Raw genomic sequence first — 20153 nt, 5'->3', positions numbered from 1 at the left:
AACATCTCAAAAAAACGATACCACACGTACAATAACACGTTGGTTTTTGTACGCACTAGTTCAAACTTTTCTCACCAAGTACCACCATAATGACCGACCACAAAATACAGTAGCGTAGTAAGCCTAAGTATTCATTAAAAAACAAGGTAAGTATATTTAATATTTTGGACACTGTAACATTACCTACAGTTTGAACAGTAACACTGTGTTTGAATGTAGACAAGTAAGTGCTTTAATCGAGTGATTATTTGACGTACCACTATATCAGAGGTGTCCAAGTCGTTTTCACTGAGGGCCACATCGCAGTTATGTTTGGCCCCAGAAGGCCGCTTCTAACAGTGAATACTATTACACCGTTTTTTTAATGCATTTTATTAGTAGATTTTTTCCAACTAAAATGTAAAAAAAAATATGGTAAGTTGCAATAATTTCACCTCAAAATTTAGTGTATATTACTGTAAATGGAACAACAGTACTGCTGTTTTTATGGTAAAAAACAAAAAAAAAAGAAGAAAAAGAGGCAGCTAACTTGCCAGAATTTTACTGTAAAATGTACTTTTTTTTTTTTTTTTTACTGTAAATTAAAAAAAATGCAATTTTACAGTAAAATGTTGGCAAATGAGTTGCCAGTTTGTTGGTTGGTTGCCGCAAATCAACAAGTGTAGATTTTTCAGTGAATTACTGTAAATGCCAAAACAGCACCACAGTTTATTACAGAAAAAAAAAAGTACAGTTTTTTTTTCCATTTAGAGAAAAATGCTTTAAAAACCACAGTAAATTTCACAATTTAACCATAAAATCTATTGCTACATTTACATTGCACAATTTGATGGATAACTTGCTTTGAAATAATTATTATTAGTATTTATTTCTATGTAAAAAAAAGGGTTTGAATGTTTGATAATATATTTTTGCATAATTAGACAATATTTAAAGGCCTACTGAAATAAAATTTTTTTATTCAAACGGGGATAGCAGATCCATTCTATGTGTCATACTTGATCATTTCGCGATATTGACATATTTTTGCTGAAAGGATTTAGTAGGGAACATCGACGATAAAGTTCGCAACTTTTGGTCGCTGATAAAAAAAAGCCTTGCCTGTAACGGAAGTAGCGATACGTCGCAGGTTGAAAGGTTTCTCACATTTCCCCATTGTTTACACCAGCAGCGAGAGCGATTCGGACCGAGAAAGCGACGATTACCCCATTAATTTGAGCCAGGATGAAAGATTCGTGGATGAGGAACGTGAGAGTGAAGGACTAGAGTGCAGTGCAGGACGTATCTTTTTTCGCTCTGACCGTAACTTAGGTACAAGGGTTCATTGGGATCCACACTTTCTCCTTTTTCTATTGTGGATCACGGATTTGTATTTTAAACCACCTCGGATACTATATCCTCTTGAAAATGAGAGTCGAGAACGCGAAATGGACATTCACAGTGACTTTTATCTCCATGACAATACATCGGCGAAGCACTTTAGCTACGGAGCTAATGTGATAGCATCGGGCTCAAATGCAGATAGAAACAAAATAAATAAACCCCTGACTGGAAGGATAGACATAAAATCAACAATACTATTAAACCATGGACATGTAACTACACGGTTAATGCTTTCCAGCCTGGCGAAGGTTAACAATGCTGTTGCTAACGACCCCATTGAAGCTAACTTAGCAACGGGACCTCACAGAGCTATGCTAAAAACATTAGCGCTCCACCTACGCCAGCCAGCCCTCATCTGCGCATCAACACCCGTGCTCACCTGCGTTCCAGCGATCGACGGAAGGACGAAGGACTTCACCCGATCATCCGTGCGGTCGGCGGATAGCATCGGATAGCGCGTCTGCTATCCAAGTCAAAGTCCTCCTGGTTGTGTTGCTGCAGCCAGCCGCTAATACACCGATCCCACCTACGACTTTCTTCTTTGCAGTCTTCATTGTTCATTAAACAAATTGCAAAAGATTCACCAACACAGATGTCCAGAAAACTGTGGAATTTTTCGATGAAAACAGAGCTTTTTGTATTGGATACAATGGTGTTCGAATACTTCCGTTTCAACGATTGACGTCACGCGCATACGTCATCATACATAGACGTTTTCAACCGGAAGTTTAGCGGGAAATTTAAAATTGCACTTTATAAGTTAACCCGGCCGTATTGGCATGTGTTGCAATGTTAAGATTTCATCATTGATATATAAACTATCAGACTGCGTGGTCAGTAGTAGTGGCTTTCAGTAGGCCTTTAAGTTAACATAATTTGCGATTACATGGAGTACATATTTTTTCTCTCTCCCAAAATAGAAAGAAAGAATACATTTAGTAAGAAAAGTTACAGTACTTTATTGATACATATTATTTCCAGGCTTAAAAATAAAATTAAAAGCCTTGAGTTTGACACCGGTGCACTAGATGGAGCCTGCCTACCACAGTTTGAGAACCACTGCCCTATTTTTTTATGGGAGTCGGTTTTTCACTCATTTTCTCCCCGAATGTTTGCCAGTTTTCGTATCTATGTATACGGGGCCAAATAAAGTTGTGAGTAACAGCACTTTCTATTTGCATACATGGACAATTTATTTCCCGATTAGGTTTAGTCCAAAAAATGCATCAAATTTAATGCCAACATGCATAAAAAATTTGGAATATTTTGTATTGCTCTGGGATTTTATTGTTTTTTGACAAAAATATGAGCAAAAAACAACAAACATGTCGATAAATACAAATGTAACTTTCTTCTGTCACATTCTTTTTCTGTTTTTCTTAATGTCACAAGCAGGTTGGAAGGCTGAAAAATTGGAAGGATGCCACTTTGATACATTTTGTGCTTTAAATACGCTAAAATAATTTCAGAGTAGGTCAATATATGCTAAGCTATCCAAACAAAACATTGACCGGGCATTGTGTTATAAGTAAAGCTGTCATATGATCTTTTTTTTGTTTTGTTTAAATCATACATATACATACATATATATATATATATATATATATATATATATATATATATATATATATATATATATATATATATATATATATATATATATATATATATATATATATATATATATATATACATATATATATACATATACATATACATATACATATATATATACATATATATATATATATATATATATATATACATATATATATACATATACATATACATATACATATACATATATATATACATATATACATATATACATATATACATACATATATACATATATACATATACATATATACATATATACATATATATATATATATATATATATATATATATATATATATATATATATATATATATATATATATATATATATATATATATATATATATATATATATATATATATATATATATATATATATGTGTGTGTGTGTGTGTGTATGTGTATGTGACTTTTTATTTTTAATACATTTGAAAAAATAAAAACGTTTTTACATTGACATTATGGGGTATTGTGTAGAACTTTGAGGGCAACATGTTTTATTTCATTTTCTAATGAGGCTGTAAAATAAAATGTGGAAAAAGTAAAGCGCTGTGAGTACTTTTTGGCTGCACTGTAATTCTGTCAGCGTTCTCGCCTGATCCGACTGCATTCAGTCTTTTATTTGTGCAGCGTCTCTTCCATGCAGCTGCAACTCTCACCACAAACTATTTCTGCATGAATTGGGTCTCCCGATACAGGAAGTGCATTTGCATTCCAGTGCAGCACTTTCACTTCCTGTAGCGTTGAACGAATCCTCACGTTTTGGTCCGATTCACACCCATGCTGGAAAACTCTGCGACCATGCCCATGTAGTTCTAGGTCGGGGGTCAGCAACCCGCGGCTCTAGAGCCACATGCGGCTCTTTAGCTCCGCATTGGTGGCTCCATGTAGTTTTTTTTTTTAAATGTATGGAAATGGAACAAAAATGGGGTGAAAAGTAAGATTTTTGTTGTAATATGGTTTCTGTAGGAGTAAAAACACGACACAAACCTTCCTAATAGTTAGAAAGCCCACTGTTTAATATGTTTGTGTTTATGCTCCACTGATGAGAGTATTTGGCGAGCGCCATTTTGTCCTACTAATTTTTTAGCGGCCCTTGAACTCACCGTTGTGTGGACTGTTACTCAAAAGTTTGTTTAAATGTACAACTTTCTCCGAAGCTGCCACAGAAAGACGTGTTTTATTGCCACTCCTTTGTCTCATTTTGTCCACCAAACGTTTTATGCTGTGCGTGAATGCACAAAGGTGAGCTTTGTTGACTTGTTGGAGTGCTAATCAGGCATATTTGGTCACTGCAAGATAATCAATGCTAACATGCAATTTAGGCTAGCTGTATGTAGGTTAAAATATCTAATAGACACTTACATCATGTGTTGTCTTCATTATAATACTTATATAAGACTTTTAAAGTCATTTTGATAGTAGGCTAATATAGCTAATATAAACACTAACATCATGTGTTGCCTTCATTATAACACTTGTATAAGGCTTTTACTTTTTTGCGATTCCAGACATATTTTTTTTTGTATTTGTGGTCCAATATGGCTCTTTCAACATTTTGGGTTGACCTAGTACAGGGGTCGGCAACCCAAAATGTTATAAGAGCCATATTGGACCACAAATACAAAAAAAAAATATGTCTGGAGTCGCAAAAAAGTAAAAGCCTTATACAAGTGTTATAATGAAGGCAACACATGATGTTAGTGTCTATATTAGCCTACTATCAAGTGAAGTGAAGTGAATTATATTTATATAGCGCTTTTCTCTAGTGACTCAAAGCGCTTTTACATAGTGAAACCCAATATCTAAGTTACATTTAAACCAGTGTGGGTGGCACTGGGAGCAGGTGGGTAAAGTGTCTTGCCCAAGGACACAGCGGCAGTGACTAGGATGGCGAAAGCGGGGATCGAACCTGGAACCCTCAAGTTGCTGGCACGCCCACTCTACCAACCGAGCTATACCGCCCCATATCAAAATGACCATGTGTCTGTTGCAGGCCGACGCAAATCTTTGTTGGCAGAAATGCTGATTAATTTATTCTACACATTTTTACAACTTTGGAAAACTTTAGTAAAACGGAGGGTGAGATAACTCCTGGAAATGACTGGTTTAGAATTACCAAAAAGGTATAGATGTGTGTGTCCAAGTTAAAAGGAAACGGCAGGCTATCTTCTTCTAATGGATATTTTACGATCTTTCCAAGCTGGGTAATGTTTGCTGTGGTCTGGAACAACATGGCACACAAACTACTATCTGAAATGCAGCCAATATTGCATACAGATAATGTGTCGTGACTTGAGACATGCAAATGTAAATTAAATACACAAAAGACATAAGAAAAGAAAATTAAATGAGCTCAAATATACCTACAAACGAGGCATAATGATATGTTGAAGAGGTTCATTTAGCCTACTGATGTTTATTTATAAATGATTGATTTATACAGGCTAGTAAGGTAAAGTTTTGTACCCGACGACAAGTTTCGGCTACTTTGCTTCTGCAGCCTTCATCAGAGGTGTCACGTGATGTTAGCGTGACGTCGTTGTCATGATCCGTGGTCCGGATCATGTGTTTGTTATGTTCTGTTAGTTTTGGACTCTTTTAGTTCCTGTTTGACACCTGAGTTTGTTTTAGTTACCATGGCTACTTAGGATTTTTACCTGCCTCTGGTGTTCGGGACGCGCACCTGCTTCTAATCAGAGGACTATTTAATCCTGCCTTTGCCAGTCAGTCGTCCTGGCGTCATTATTGGTTTCATGCCACAGTTTCGTGTTTGTTCTATGCCATAGTTAATGTTAGTTGTGTCATGCCACAGTTTCGTGTTTGTTCTATGCCATAGTTAATGTTAGTTGTTTCACGCCACAGTTTCGTGTTTGTTCTATGCCATAGTTAATGTTAGTTGTGTCATGCCACAGTTTCGTGTTTGTTCTATGCCATAGTTAATGTTAGTTGTTTCATGCCCCAGTTTCGTGTTTGTTCTATGCCATAGTTAATGTTAGTTGTGTCATGCCACAGTTTCGTGTTTGTTCTATGCCATAGTTAATGTTAGTTGTTTCATGCCACAGTTTCGTGTTTGTTCTATGCCATAGTTAATGTTAGTTGTTTCATGCCCCAGTTTCGTGTTTGTTCTATGCCATAGTTAATGTTAGTTGTTTCACGCCACAGTTTCGTGTTTGTTCTATGCCATAGTTAATGTTAGTTGTTTCACGCCACAGTTTCGTGTTTGTTCTATGCCATAGTTAATGTTAGTTGTGTCATGCCACAGTTTCGTGTTTGTTCCATGCCATAGTTAATGTTAGTTGTTTCATGCCCCAGTTTCGTGTTTGTTCTATGCCATAGTTAATGTTAGTTGTTTCATGCCACAGTTTCGTGTTTGTTCTATGCCATAGTTAATGTTAGTTGTTTCATGCCACAGTTTCGTGTTTGTTCTATGCCATAGTTAATGTTAGTTGTGTCATGCCACAGTTTCGTGTTTGTTCTATGCCATAGTTAATGTTAGTTGTTTCACGCCACAGTTTCGTGTTTGTTCTATGCCATAGTTCATGTTAGTTGTGTCATGCCACAGTTTCGTGTTTGTTCCATGCCATAGTTAATGTTAGTTGTTTCACGCCACAGTTTCGTGTTTGTTCTATGCCATAGTTAATGTTAGTTGTGTCATGCCACAGTTTCGTGTTTGTTCTATGCCATAGTTAATGTTAGTTGTTTCATGCCACAGTTTCGTGTTTGTTCCATGCCATAGTTAATGCTAGTTGTTTCATGCCACAGTTTCGTGTTTGTTCTATGCCATAGTTAATGTTAGTTGTTTCATGCCACAGTTTTGTGTTTGTTTCATGAGGTTCATGTCTATAGTTTCATGTCCTAAGTTTTTGCCTTAGCTTCCGCGTGCGATAGGCAGGCTTGCCTTCGGGTTGTTTTCTGTTTTGTACCTCGTTGATTGTTTCTTCAAATTAAATTACGTTCCTACCTGCAAGTCCTGTACGGAGTCGTCCGTTTGCCTTCCTGGGAGAACGACCCCGCAGTAAGCGAAAACCTCGTCATGACAGTCGTCTGTGACGTGTTGTATGGATTTTTCCATCCCACCTGAAGTGGTGCCCTGGTGTCCTCAGGTGAGGCATAATGATGCAATATGTTCATACAGCTAGCCTAAATAGCATGTTAGCATCAGTTAGCTTGCAGTCATGCAGTGACCAAATGTGATTAGCACTCCACACAAGTTAATAACATCAACAAAGCTCACCTTTGTGCATTCACACACAGCATAAAACGTTTGGTGGACAAAATGAGACAAAGGAGTAGCATAAAACGTCTTTCTGTGGCAGCGTAGAAGAAAGTTGAACATGTAAACAAACTAAGGTGAGTTCAAGGACCGACAAAATTAGTAGGACAAAACTGCGCTTATCGGTGACGCATGTATAATATAAACAGTGGGATTTCTAACAATTAGGAAGGTGTGTGTCATGTTTGTCCTCCTACAGAAGCCATATTAAAACAAAAAATATATTTTTCCACTCATCTTTTTCCATTTAAATACGTTTTTGAAAAATCTCCAGGGAGCCACTATGGCGCCGCGCGGTTGCCGACCCCCGTTCTAGGGTTATTCAGAGTACATGAATATTGCAGAACATTAACCTTGATGGTAAAACGTGTTCCATGTACTTTTACACTCTTGTCTGTGTTTACTGTTGCATATACAACACTGACAACGCTTGTCAAAGCAGGTGTGGGAGGCAATCTGGTCGCCATCCAAGCCAGCAGGATGTCTACCTACCTGCACTGTTGGAGTGTTCCTGGAGCTCTGCCGTTCAAAATGACCATGAAGTGTCCAGGACCTGGTGGTACCTTCTGCTCCTCAGGTCAGAGCCACCAGAAAATGATACAAATTGTAGATATAAATGTGAAGACTAAGCTGTCAGATTTGATTGACCTCGAGCATTTTGTACTCACCTGTAGTGGTTCTCATTCCTACAATGGTCCGCCACAGACACATTTGGCGTGATTTTAGCTTGTTGTTACCTTTCCATGCAGCGGGTGGCGGTATGCAACTTTGTAACACAGCAGCAGGCGGGAACTTGGCAAGTATTCAGACCTCAAACGACAAAAACAACATTTGTATTTCTCAACAGGAATAGGTGCCAAATTAGGTATTTTTACAGGTATCGACTTAATTCCGTCGGTACAGTATGTAAGCCGTATCACATTTTGGTACCTTTGTTGCACATGGCGTCACACCCGGGTCCAGACCAAGCACAGTGTTCAGAGCGTACTCAGCAACGCAGCAGTAGAAGTTAGTTTTCCATGCCAACAAATCGAACATACAAAGCCCTCAAAAATGAAAACGCACCTTTTAAAAAAGCGCTAACTCGATGCTAGTTTACATTGGAAATGCCATAGACAGGCTAATGATTAGCATTAGTGTTTTTACATGGCGATTTCAACACCTCCAGATTTGGCAATCAAAACAACAACTAAGATGCACAATCAAACATTTACAGTATGACACTTTGTAGGGCTCCGCATAAGACTGGACTAGCACATTCCGCATAACAGCAAAGACTACTTCCTGATTGGCCAACACACCGTAGCCTATACACGACTGCCATCTTATGCCTTGGAATTGCAACTGCATGCAAAGTCTACTGTATAATACTTGCTGTCAAGTATTGGTGGTGACGAACCCCAAGATGCAGACATGGCAGGCTTGATACAGGAAGACATGATTTTTAATGTCCAAAAAAATGCAGGAAAAACACAAACCAGGAACCAGGAGACAGGAAACCAGGAGAACTGGAAACAGCGAACAGGAACCAGCAAACAAGAAAACTGGAGACAGCAAACAGTCCACAGCATACAGGTCGTAATACTCCAGCACTGACTGGAGGGAGAGGCAGGTATAAATAGGAACCTGATTGGTAATTGCCACCAGGTGTGCCAGACTGCCAATCAGGAACAGGTGAGGGAAAACAGCGCTCAGGGAGACAAGCAGGAAACTGAACCAAAATAAGAGCGCTGACAGGAAATAAAACACAAACAGAGGGGAAACTAAAACATAACCAAACTGTCAGTGACAGTAGCCCCCCTTCCGATAACGGATACCAGACGTTCTAGAAAAAAACAAAAAGTCCAAAGTCACGGGAGGGTGGAGGGAGGACGAGGCAGTGGGCTGCCGGCCAAGTGTCCCCGTAACCAGCGAGGAAGAGTCAGGTGGCGACGGCGAGCTGAACGCCGCCGGAATCGGCGAGGCGGTCGCTCATGGAACGGCCACATTCGTGGCCGACGAGAGGGCCGCATGCCGGCGCCAGATGGCCGCCCGTGCATCAGGCCAGCTGGAGGTGACGATGCTGGAGACGGTGGCGAAGCAGTGGGACGGCCCGCCGGTGACGAGGAAGCTGGCGACGCCGCGGCACGGCCCGCCAGGGATGAGAAGAGGAAGCTGATGTCCCCGTGGGCGGAGCCAGAGACGAGGAGGCTGATGTCGTCAGCGTGGGCGGAGCCAGAGACGAGGAAGACGATGTTGTCGGCGTGGGCGGAGCCAGAGACGAGGAAGACGACTTTACCGTCGGATGGCCCACTGGAGACGAGGATGGCGGCTGCACCGTCGGAGTCTCCAGAGCTGGTACAGCAGGCGGCTGCACCGTCGGCATCTGCATGGCCACCGGGGTTGCTGGTAGCTTCTGCAGGCCCACTGGGGTTGCTTGTGGCGTCTTGGACTTCCTCACTGGAGCAGGAAGGCTTGCTGGAAGCAAAGTCGCTGATCAGAATCAGAATCAGAAATACTTTAATAATCCCAGAGGGGATTATGTGGTCATCCAAGAAGGGAGGCCTGGTAGCGGCGTCATAGAAGACCTCCCTGGAGCAAGAAGCAGCTGTGCCTCCCCAGCTGCACAGCTACTCATAGCCCCCCCCCCCTCCCTCAAGGGACGGATCCAAGACATGTCCCGGGAAGCCAACACAGGACAGGGATGGGTGGGAGGGATCACAAAAAGAGGCAAAACATTTCTTCGAATTGGCCATCAATGTTAAAATATTGTTAAATCTCTCTGCCATTGAAATCTCTGCGGGGTTCGTAGTTGGCTGGAGTATTCTGTCAAGTATTGGTGGTGACGAACACCAAGATGCAGAGATGGCAGGCTTGATACAGGAAGACATGATTTTTAATGTCCAAAAATGCAGGAAAAACACGAATCCGAACCAAAACAGCGAACAGGAACCAGCAAACAGGAAACAAGAAAACTGGAGACAGCAAACAGTCCACAGCATACAGGTAGTTAAACTCCAGCACTGACTGGAGGGAGAGGCAGGTATAAATAGGAGCCTGATTGGCAATCAGGGACAGGTGAGGGAAAACAGCGCTCAGGGAGACAAGCAGGAAACTGAACCAAAATAAGAGCGCTGACAGGAAATAAAACACAAACAGAGGGGAAACTAAAACATAACCAAACTGTCAGTGACCAGCCTGACACTTGCAAATTACACTCACAAGTGTAAGAAATCAAGATACAACAAGTGGACTGTGAACACATAAAAAAACACCTGCAAAAGTATTGGTACCATTGACTACCGGATCGGTTCATATGTGAAAAGGTAGTTTAGTTTTGCTTTTTTATGTTTTTAGCTAAATTTTCATTTTTTGATTTGGATGTGAGTGGTTGAAGTAGCACGTCATTCAAGATAACGGACAAGTGGTTTATCCAATCACATACAATAATTTTTTTTACAAGGCCCCGCCTTCTGAAATACATCTTCTACTGAGAACTCCCAGATCTTTGTGTGGAGCTCAGCGAATTACAGTCAGGTTAGAGTATTTCAGGACTATAACAACTTATCATTCTTTGCCTTGTAAAAAAAAAAAAAAAAGCGCAGTGTTTTACTTATATGACCCAATGCAAACAACCTTCGCTAGTCATGGTACAAAAAAAATAAAAAATATTCGAACACAAAATGTCAACAGACATGGTCACACATAACAGTCTGTGGATAATAAACAAAAGAAAACGTCCATGCACCATAAAAAACATCAGAATTACACCCATTTAAATCCATCACAAAGCATGATGGGAAAAAATACAAAACACTGTCCCCACACTTACCCATGTTTGGTGCATTTTAGCTGCTTTATATTTGTGATTGACTACAAAACTTTAAGTAGATTGTCATGGAAGTAAACAGTGAAGTCCAACTTTCACATACTTTTAATATTCAATTATATTAATATTATATGTATATATATTTTTCTAAATATTTATTTATATTTTACTTTACAAGCTTTTTCTTAGCACAATGCGGCCCCCAGGGGAAAAAGTTTGGACACCCCTGATCTAAAGCAACCTACCCACCACCACCAAAACATAGCATTTCCGTAGAAATCACTTGACTGTATATTATGTATAGTAGCATTTTTCACAGTAATTTAAGCATTTTTTAATTGTTTTTTATTTAGATGTGAATTCCAAATCCGCCAGAGTCCTCGTCATCCTTGTAGTCCCCGGTCACCTGCTCTTCCTATACATGATCCACCTTCTACAGGCCGGACACACGGCCATGACGGCCACCTTCATCGCCTGCTACCTGTCCGCCGCTCTAATTCAGGTCAGATCACACGAAAAAAATAAAGCATAATTCATTGTGCAATTTAAGGAAATATCATTATTTTTGCTGATTTAAAAAATACTTTCATACCTCAAAATCAAATTGAATAAAAAGGAAATGTTTACCGTACATTTCATATTAGTGATTATGGTTTTAAATTAAACAAAAAACATGTCTAAAACCGTTGCTTAATTATAGGTCTGCCTAGATTTTTCTTTTCAGAGTGGATAAGTTCAGTGATTATGACAGTTGTGCAGGTCTGGAACCCCAGGTTGCAGAGACGGCAGTGCAGGCTAAAGATGTTTTTGTTTAATGACAAAACACAAAGCAACACGATGAGGTACAAAGTAAATGATCCAGCAGCGTCCTACGGTTAGTGATTGCCAGCAGGTGAGTCTCCTAATTACAAAGCCAAGAAACCAGAAGTAAAGTGTCTGGGAAACAAAGGCAGACAGGAAGTAGAACGAAAAATAAAGGTGCTGGTCAGGAAATATTACAAAATACAGGAAGGTACCGTATTTTCCGGACTATAGAGCGCACTGGTATATAAGCAGCACCCTTTCAGTTTCCATATATTAGCTGCACCGTTGCATAAGTCGCAGATATATATGTTGCAAAATGAATATTTACACAAAACATTTTTGTAAATCCTTATTTACATACCTAATTGTTTCCAAACTGTGTCTGTAACACGGCAGTAAAACGGCTGATCAAACAAAACAGAAGTCATCATCATGGACCCACTAGCTGCGGAAGCTAGCTCTCCAATCAGCGAAACAGACTCAATAGTGACGTTTTGGTGAATTTACTGAGAAAATTGTGAAACTGAAACAATACAAAAAGACTGTCATTGTAAGTTAATAACACTAACACAGACACTCCAAAACGTGTTAGCATATTAGCTAATGATGATAACACGTGCAAAAATGCATGAAAACACTCCTACAGACATCACAAATTAGACCGTTTAGTAATTATAAATAGTTTTAGTTATATTGTAAAATTTGCAAACGTTGCTTGGAGTGATGAATGAAGAATCCATATGAGTAGAAACGCTATGGACGGCGGGAAGACTGAACGGCACTATACTCCCAGTTGAAAGCACTAAATAAGACAAAAGATGGCGCCATTTCACAAACAATAAACAGATTACCTGTGTGTTTGCTTGTTTTTTTTTTTTATGGCCATCAGCGAAGAAAAATCCATAGATTAGTCGCAACGTTTTATGAGCCGCAGGGTTCAAAGTGTAGGAAAACTATAGCGATTTATAGTCCAGAATTTATTGTAACTTCATGCATGCCCTGTGGGACCTTATCCTCCTGGTACCTAATATAGGGACCTTCTTACCTGCACGCCTCTGCACCCTGGGGTCACGTCGATACCTTACTTCCAAGTGTTGTCACCGGGCAGGTGGTGATTCTGCTGCATGCGGCCAACGTGCTGGTGAGGTGGCTGTGGCAAAGGGGCTTGGACCCGGACAACTTCTCCATCCCTTACCTGACAGCTCTGGGGGACCTGCTGGGAACAGGTTTCTTGGCCCTGAGCTTCAGACTGATTTGGAAGATCAGCTTGTGAGAGCCTTGGAATTGGACAGACCGGGACTCGAAGGCCCATGCAAGACTTGAGAGGTTCTACTTACCGGTTTTTAGTGTCATGATGCCAGTTCTTTGCAGGATTCAGTGCATCTGGAAAGTATTCACAGCGCTTCACTTTCTGTCATGTCACGGCCTTATTCCAAAATGGAATAAATTCATTAATTTGTCCTCAAACTTCTACACACAATACCCTATAATGACAATACGAAAAGTTGTTTTTATTTTTGCACATTTATTAAAACTAAAAAAGGCACTAGAACCTGTAATTGCTGCCAAAAGTGCATCAACATATTGAGCAAAAGCTGTGAATACTTATATTATATATTTAATTTTTAATAAATGTGTAAATATATTAGGGCTGCAACAACTAATCGATTAAATTTATTATAAAAATAGTTGGCGATTAATTTAGTCATCGATTCGTTGGATCTATGCTATGCGCAGCGGCAATTTTTTTTTTTATTTTTTTATTTTTATAAACCTTTATTTATAAACTGCAACATGTACAAACAGCTGAGAAACAATAATCAAAATAAGTATGGTGTCAGTATGCTGTTTTTTTCCAATAAAATACCGGAAAGGATAGAAATGTAGTTTGTCTCTTTTATCCGATTATTAATCGAAGTAATAATCGACAGATTAATCGATTATCAAATTAATCGTTAGTTGCAGCCCTGAATTTTTTTTATTTTTTTAATTTTTTTTTTAAATATCACATTGTCATTATAGGGTATTTTCTGTAGAATTTTGAGGACAACATTTTTTTTTTAAATTCCTTTTTGGAATAACAAAATGTGGAAAAAGTGAATACTTTCCAAATGCACTGAATGTACTACAAAATATGACTATAAAAAGTATTAAGCGCTGTATTCTGAGCAGGTAATTTAATCAGTGTACATTTTCTTCATAGATTAGTCTGCAAAATGTTGCTAATCCCCAAGTAACATTTGAATGTGAGAGTGGGTGTGAATAAATTGTGATATCAAGACTTTTGGAAGGCGGGTGTAATTCAAAGAGTAGATTGATATCATGAAAAAATATATATATTATGTGCTGTATTCATGGGATAAATTGCATGATTTGACATGAAGTATTATATTTACAATATCGGTCCCCATTTCTGCCAGAGAACAACCGTCCACTCTAGTGGACATTTTTGTTTCGCACAACAAGACTATTTCCCCCCTAAAATGTTTAAGGCCGAACACAAATGTCCACTGCAGAGGACGCTGGTTTCTTTTAGGGCTGCAACTACCGATTAATTTGATAATCGATTAATCTGTCGATTATTACTTCGATTAATAATCGGATAAAAGAGACAAACTACATTTCTATCCTTTCCAGTATTTTATTGAAAAAAAACAGCATACTGGCACCATACTTATTTTGATTATTGTTTCTCAGCTGTTTGTACATGTTGCAGTTTATCAATAAAGGTTTATTAAAAAAATAAAAAAAATAAAAAATATGCGCATAGCATACATCCAACGAATCGATGACTAAATTAATCGCCAACTATTTTTATAATCGATTTTAATCGATTTAACCGATTAGTTGTTGCAGCCCTAGTTTCTTTTAAAGGGATTAGGGATATTTGCCATCAGAATATGAGTCAATAGATTGAGTTAGTTTAATACTTATTGCCAATGTTGACGTTTTTGCAGCTATTGTCAGATCTGTTTGCATTTGTGTCCTCTGTAAGGGACAAATATCACATCAAATGCAAAACACCACAAGAATAAAAGCATCCTGGGCTTTGCACTGATATTATTCCAATGAATAGAAGCTTGCTTTGTTCCCAAACTGAAGAGAGAAGTAAGTTATCAAATGTACAAACCCCCAAAACCAGTGAAGTTGGCACGTTGTGTAAATGGTAAATAAAAACAGAATACAATGATTTGCGAATCCTTTTCAACTTATATTCAATTGAATAGACTGCAAAGACAAGATATTTAACGTTCGAACTGGAAAACTTTGTTATTCAAGTATGACATTTTTTAAATGTAATTAATTTCATTGACAAGCAATTCTATTATGGTCATACTCTTGTTTGCTAGCGGCTACGATTTCAGTACTATTGAAGATCTTTGCTCCTTCTCAACTCGGTGGTAATATTCTGTTCACAAAATACAACCAATGGGTGAGGGCCGACATCCGGGCAACTGAGCTACATACGGGTTCTTCGAGCCATAGCAACCAGACTGGCGTTGAAAACAAACCTTTGCCATTACTCTTTAACCTGTCGACCTACGCTGGTTAAACCCGTCATTCTGCCTCCAAAATGCCGAAAAACTGTGTTGTTTTTGGTTGTGCTAACCACAACTGGAAACAGGGAAAACAAAGGTTGTATTTTGTTCTGCCAAAGCGTGATAAAAGCCCACAGAGACGAGACAAATGGCTCGCAGCTTTACACCGGGAAAACGAGGACGGTTCTCACTGGAGTCCCCCAAAGTTCCGGGTCGTGTGTTCGGATCACTTCGTTTCTGGTAAATATAAGGAACAAAAATCCACCTTAACCACAACTTGGCTATACGTCCGTGCTAATGTTGTACTTGTTGAATTTGTACCTTATAACGTTCGACAGCTGAAGTTGTTGTTGTACAAAAATAACATGCGGTATATACTACATCAGGGGTCACCAACCTTTTTGAAACCAAGGGCTACTTCTTGGGTACTGATTAATGCGAAGGGCTACCAGTTAGATACACACTTAAATAAATTGCCAGAAATAGCCAATTTGCTCAATTTACCTTTAACTCTGTTATTATTAATAATTAATGATATTTATCTTTGTGGAAACACTGATCATCTTAATGATTTCTCACAATGAATATATATAGAAACAGATAAATATCAATATGCAACACTTTATTTTTATATTTTCTCTAAGTGCACATTTTTCAAATTGAACATTTTCAAATGATCACTTCTAAGACAGTCTTGTGAAATCACAATATCCCATTTTAACTAGCTAGCCACTAATATTTTTTAACAAATCATGAATTACTTTGCACCATGTTTGTACAAATAATAACTCATGTAAAATACAAAAGTAAACTCTCAAATTTTTAAATCATGTCACACTTTGAACTGGACACTAAATCTGTTATCTGTTTCTTTGTCAGTTAGTGGGAAGCCTGGCATTGCATGCTGTTAACTAGTGTGTTGTACTCTGGTGTGTAACTTGACACTGCAACTCTGAGTGAGCCTTGCAGATGTGCATCAGTGAGGCGTGTTCTGTGTTTGTTCTTGATGAAGTTCATGTCAGAAAAGGCTGATTCACAAAGATAAGATTTTTCCTCATTGTTTGCGGAACCTTCTTAATCTTTTGGACATATTTTCACAGCAATCTGGCCTTAAGCTTAATTATGATAAATGTAAAATGTTAAGGATCGTAAATCTAAAGGGAACGTCCTTTCGAATGGAATGCAAAGTGCCTGTTTTGTGGACAGATGGACCAGTTAACATACTTGGTGTTGTTGTCCCAGAAAATCTGGAAGATCTAGGCTCAGTAAATTATGATAATCGACTAAGAAAGCTGGACAAAATTATGCAATTATGGCAAGGGAAATCCCTAACCTTGTATGGTAAAATTTCTATTGCCAACTCGTTAATTATTCCTCAATTTATTTATTTGTTTTTGTCATTACCAGCTCCATCACAAAACTTTTTAAAGATTTATGAGCGGAGGGTCTTCGATTTTGTCTGGAACGGCAAACCCGAAAAGATTAAAAGAAAGGTTTTGTACAAAGAGTATGAATATGGGGGCCTGAAACTTCTCAACCTTGAAGCTATGTGTCTGTCTTTAAAAGCATCAATTGTTCCAAAGATGTATTTAAACATTGAGTGGTACACAAATGTCCTGTTGGACAAAAAACATGTACTGTATCAAAATAAATTGTATCCTTTTTTACAAGTGATCCCCTCCCAGAGAGTCTGCTGGGAAACATGGCGGGGTTCATAAAAGAAACAATCCACTCATAGTGGTGTTTTCAATGTTATGTGCCAGAAAAAAGAGACAATATTTTGCAGCAGTTAATATGGATGAACTCTAATATTGTAATAGATGGAAAGCCTTTCTTTTGGAAAAATATGTTTGAAAGAGGAATCATTTTTGTCAATGATATTATCAATGAGAATGGTAAAATTATGAAGTATGATGAATTTAGAACTATGTATGGTGATGCTTGCTCAAGCTTTTCATTTTATCAACTAACTGGAGTAATTGGGAAAAGATGGAAACAAATAATTAATTATAGAACTACTAAATTATTAGTTTGTAAACCTCTAATAAGAAATTCTAGTTGGCAAAAAGGAACTACAATAAATAGAAAAATATATAATTTTTATTTAATAAAGAAATCTTTGAAGGCTGCCTCATACAACACAAATGGAAAATGGGAGGACTTTTTTGACTGCCCGTTGCCATGGGATGCCATATTCAAACTAATCTATAAAACCACTATCGATGTGCAAAATCGTTATTTTCAAATTAAAATTATTTATAACTTCTTACCCACAAGGAAAATGTTAAAATTATGGAATATGACAGAGTCAGATGATTGCCGATTTTGTTGTCAGGAGCCTGAATCCACCCTGCATTTGTTTTGGTATTGTCATATTGTGTCTTTGTTTTGGGTGGAAGTTGAAAAAATGTGTTTAAGGATTGGTTTGTTTATGAAGCTTAATGTGGTTTCTGTTATTTTAGGAGAGTTCATTGACAATCATGATTTAGTCAATTTAATTATAGTACTCGGTAAAATGTTTATTTTTAAGGCCAAAAACAGATATTCACTTAGTATTACTTTCTTTAAAACATTTATTCAGTATTTTCTAACTTTAGAAAGTTACATGGTTGAAAACGATAATGATGCCAAAAAACATTTAAAAAAAGATGAGAAGTCCTCAAAGGCTTATTTTGAAAGTATAATTATGTTTATAGATTATATGATATTTGTTGTTGTGTTCCCTAATTTGAGTGACCTGGACATAATCTGGACTGTACATAAATGCTTATTTTGAAAATGTAATTTTGTTTATAAATTATATGCAATCTGTTGTGTTCCCTAATTTTTTTCTGTGTACATGAATGAGGTGTGTGTTGCTGAGTCCGACTTGGACATTATCTGGACTGGGCCTGGTTTAAAAAAACCTTTAAACAAATCTAATTTCATTGACAACCTGGTCTGTTGAAGATAAGGCCCTTTTTTTTAAAAATAAAATAAAATAAGATAAATAAATAAAAAAACATTTTCTTGGATAAAAAAGAAAGTAAAACAATATAAAAATAATTACATAAAAAATAGTAATTAATGCAAATGTTAGTGGACCAGCAGCCTATACAATCATGTGTGCTTCAGGGACTGTGTCCCTTGCAGATGTGTTGTCTATGTTGTGGGAACCAGAATATTGGTAGCAGAAAGAAATAACCCCTTTTGTGTGAGTGGGTGTGGATGAGTGTGCATGGGGGAGGTTGTTTGGGTTGATGCACTGATTGAAAGTGTATCTTGTGTTTTTTCTATGTAGATTTAATTTAAATTTTTTTTTTTTTTTTTTTTTTTTTTTTTTTTTTTTTTTTTTTTTTTAAAACAGGCCCGCGGGCGACTCATCTGGTCCTTACGGGCGACCTGGTGCCCGCAGGCACCGCGTTGGTGACCCCTGGTAAGTTACTATATAGTCTATAGCCTAGCTAGCTATTTTCGAAAACCGGACAACGAGAGGATACCAAAGGCAGCGTTAAGATGGACACCACCGGGAAAACGTAAGCCAGGGCGGCCAAAGAACACCTGGCGAAGAACAGTTGAAGGGGAGCTGAAAGAGATGAAGCTTACATGGGGCGAGGCACAGAGACGAGCACAGCAGCGAGATGAATGGCGTCGAGTCGTCGAAGCCTTATTTCCCATCCGGGAAGAAGAGGATTAAGTTAAGTAAGTAATATACTATATAGTCTATAGCCTAGCTAGCTATTTTTGAAAACCGGTTTCATTTAAATTTGCACTTAACAAGTTGGGTTTTTAAAAACCAATAAACCCTATAATTTTCATGTTGCCATTCAATACATGTAGCCCTCAAATCTCTCAATATTTTATACACTAACACTTGATCTTGTTGTTCATAACTTCCGCGTCTTTCTTAGTAGCGCGCAGGCTAAGCTAACTAGCAAGCTAAGCTAAGCCTGAGAAGCTTTAAAGTTCACTGAGACGAGTCTGACGCAAATAATACATTTTCGTTTTTTCACACGATATGCGAATAAGTAAAAATGCGTAAATGAAGGATTTAACGCCGACTTCCAAGCCACAACGCTCGTTAAATGCTTTTTCTGTCAATGCTGTGTTCGCTGTGAGCTGCTTTGTTTTCAACCAATTCCCGGTTGCTAGGGGATTGGTAGGCGGAAGTGACGTAGGTCCGCCCTCACCCATAGTACGTTAATGTTAAATCTTACTTGTGAAAAGTAATCCGCCCCGATTCCTATTTTCAACAGTCCGCTCATTTGAGCAGGAAAACGCTGAAAACCATCTTTTGTTTTCTACCTGTCAACTGTCAGTTTAGGCTGCTCGCCGGCTCTGTGTGTTGTTTTTTTTTTGTACAGGCGCGAAACAGGACAGTCGCGTGCCGGTTAAGGACCCCCGGCAACTTTGTGATTTTATTGGACGCAGCCCCGGAAGTAAATTGATTGATTGATTGAGACTTTTATTAGTAGGTTGCACAGTGAAGTACATATTCCGTACAATTGACCACTAAATGGTAACACCCGAATAAGTTTTTCAACTTGTTTAAGTCGGGGTCCACTTAAATTGATTCATGATACAGATATATACTATCATATATACCAGGGGTCACCAACCTTTTTGGAAGCAAGAGCTACTTCTTGGGTAGTGATTAATGCGAAGGGCTACCAGTTTAAAAACACTTCAATAAATTGCCAGAAAAAGCCAATTTGCTCAATTTACCTTTAACTCTATGTTATTA

At 38.2% G+C, this 20153-nt stretch overlaps 1 protein-coding gene across 5 annotated transcripts in view; it reads left to right on the top strand.

Moving 5' to 3' along the window:
* Window positions 1–20153, top strand: part of LOC133648883 (solute carrier family 41 member 1-like) — a 46734-nt gene that overhangs the window by 23686 nt on the left and 2895 nt on the right. For 3 of the 5 annotated variants that reach the window (XM_062045418.1, XM_062045402.1, XM_062045393.1), the window contains 3 exons: window positions 7722–7856; window positions 11441–11589; window positions 13000–13863. In XM_062045418.1, the coding sequence (XP_061901402.1) occupies window positions 7722–7856; window positions 11441–11589; window positions 13000–13164 (449 nt within the window). In that variant the 3' untranslated portion in view covers window positions 13165–13863. Of the gene's footprint in view, window positions 1–7721; window positions 7857–11440; window positions 11590–12999; window positions 13864–18776; window positions 19112–20153 lie in introns of those variants that run through there. The other 2 variants (XR_009825946.1, XR_009825947.1) reach the window with 2 other exon arrangements.

The sequence above is a fragment of the Entelurus aequoreus genome, linkage group LG01 (genome assembly GCF_033978785.1).
Source record: "Entelurus aequoreus isolate RoL-2023_Sb linkage group LG01, RoL_Eaeq_v1.1, whole genome shotgun sequence".
Classification (NCBI taxonomy): Eukaryota; Metazoa; Chordata; class Actinopteri; order Syngnathiformes; family Syngnathidae; genus Entelurus; species Entelurus aequoreus.
The sequence above is the reverse complement of the archived record's forward strand: the minus strand, read 5'-3'. Positions and strand labels throughout refer to the sequence as shown.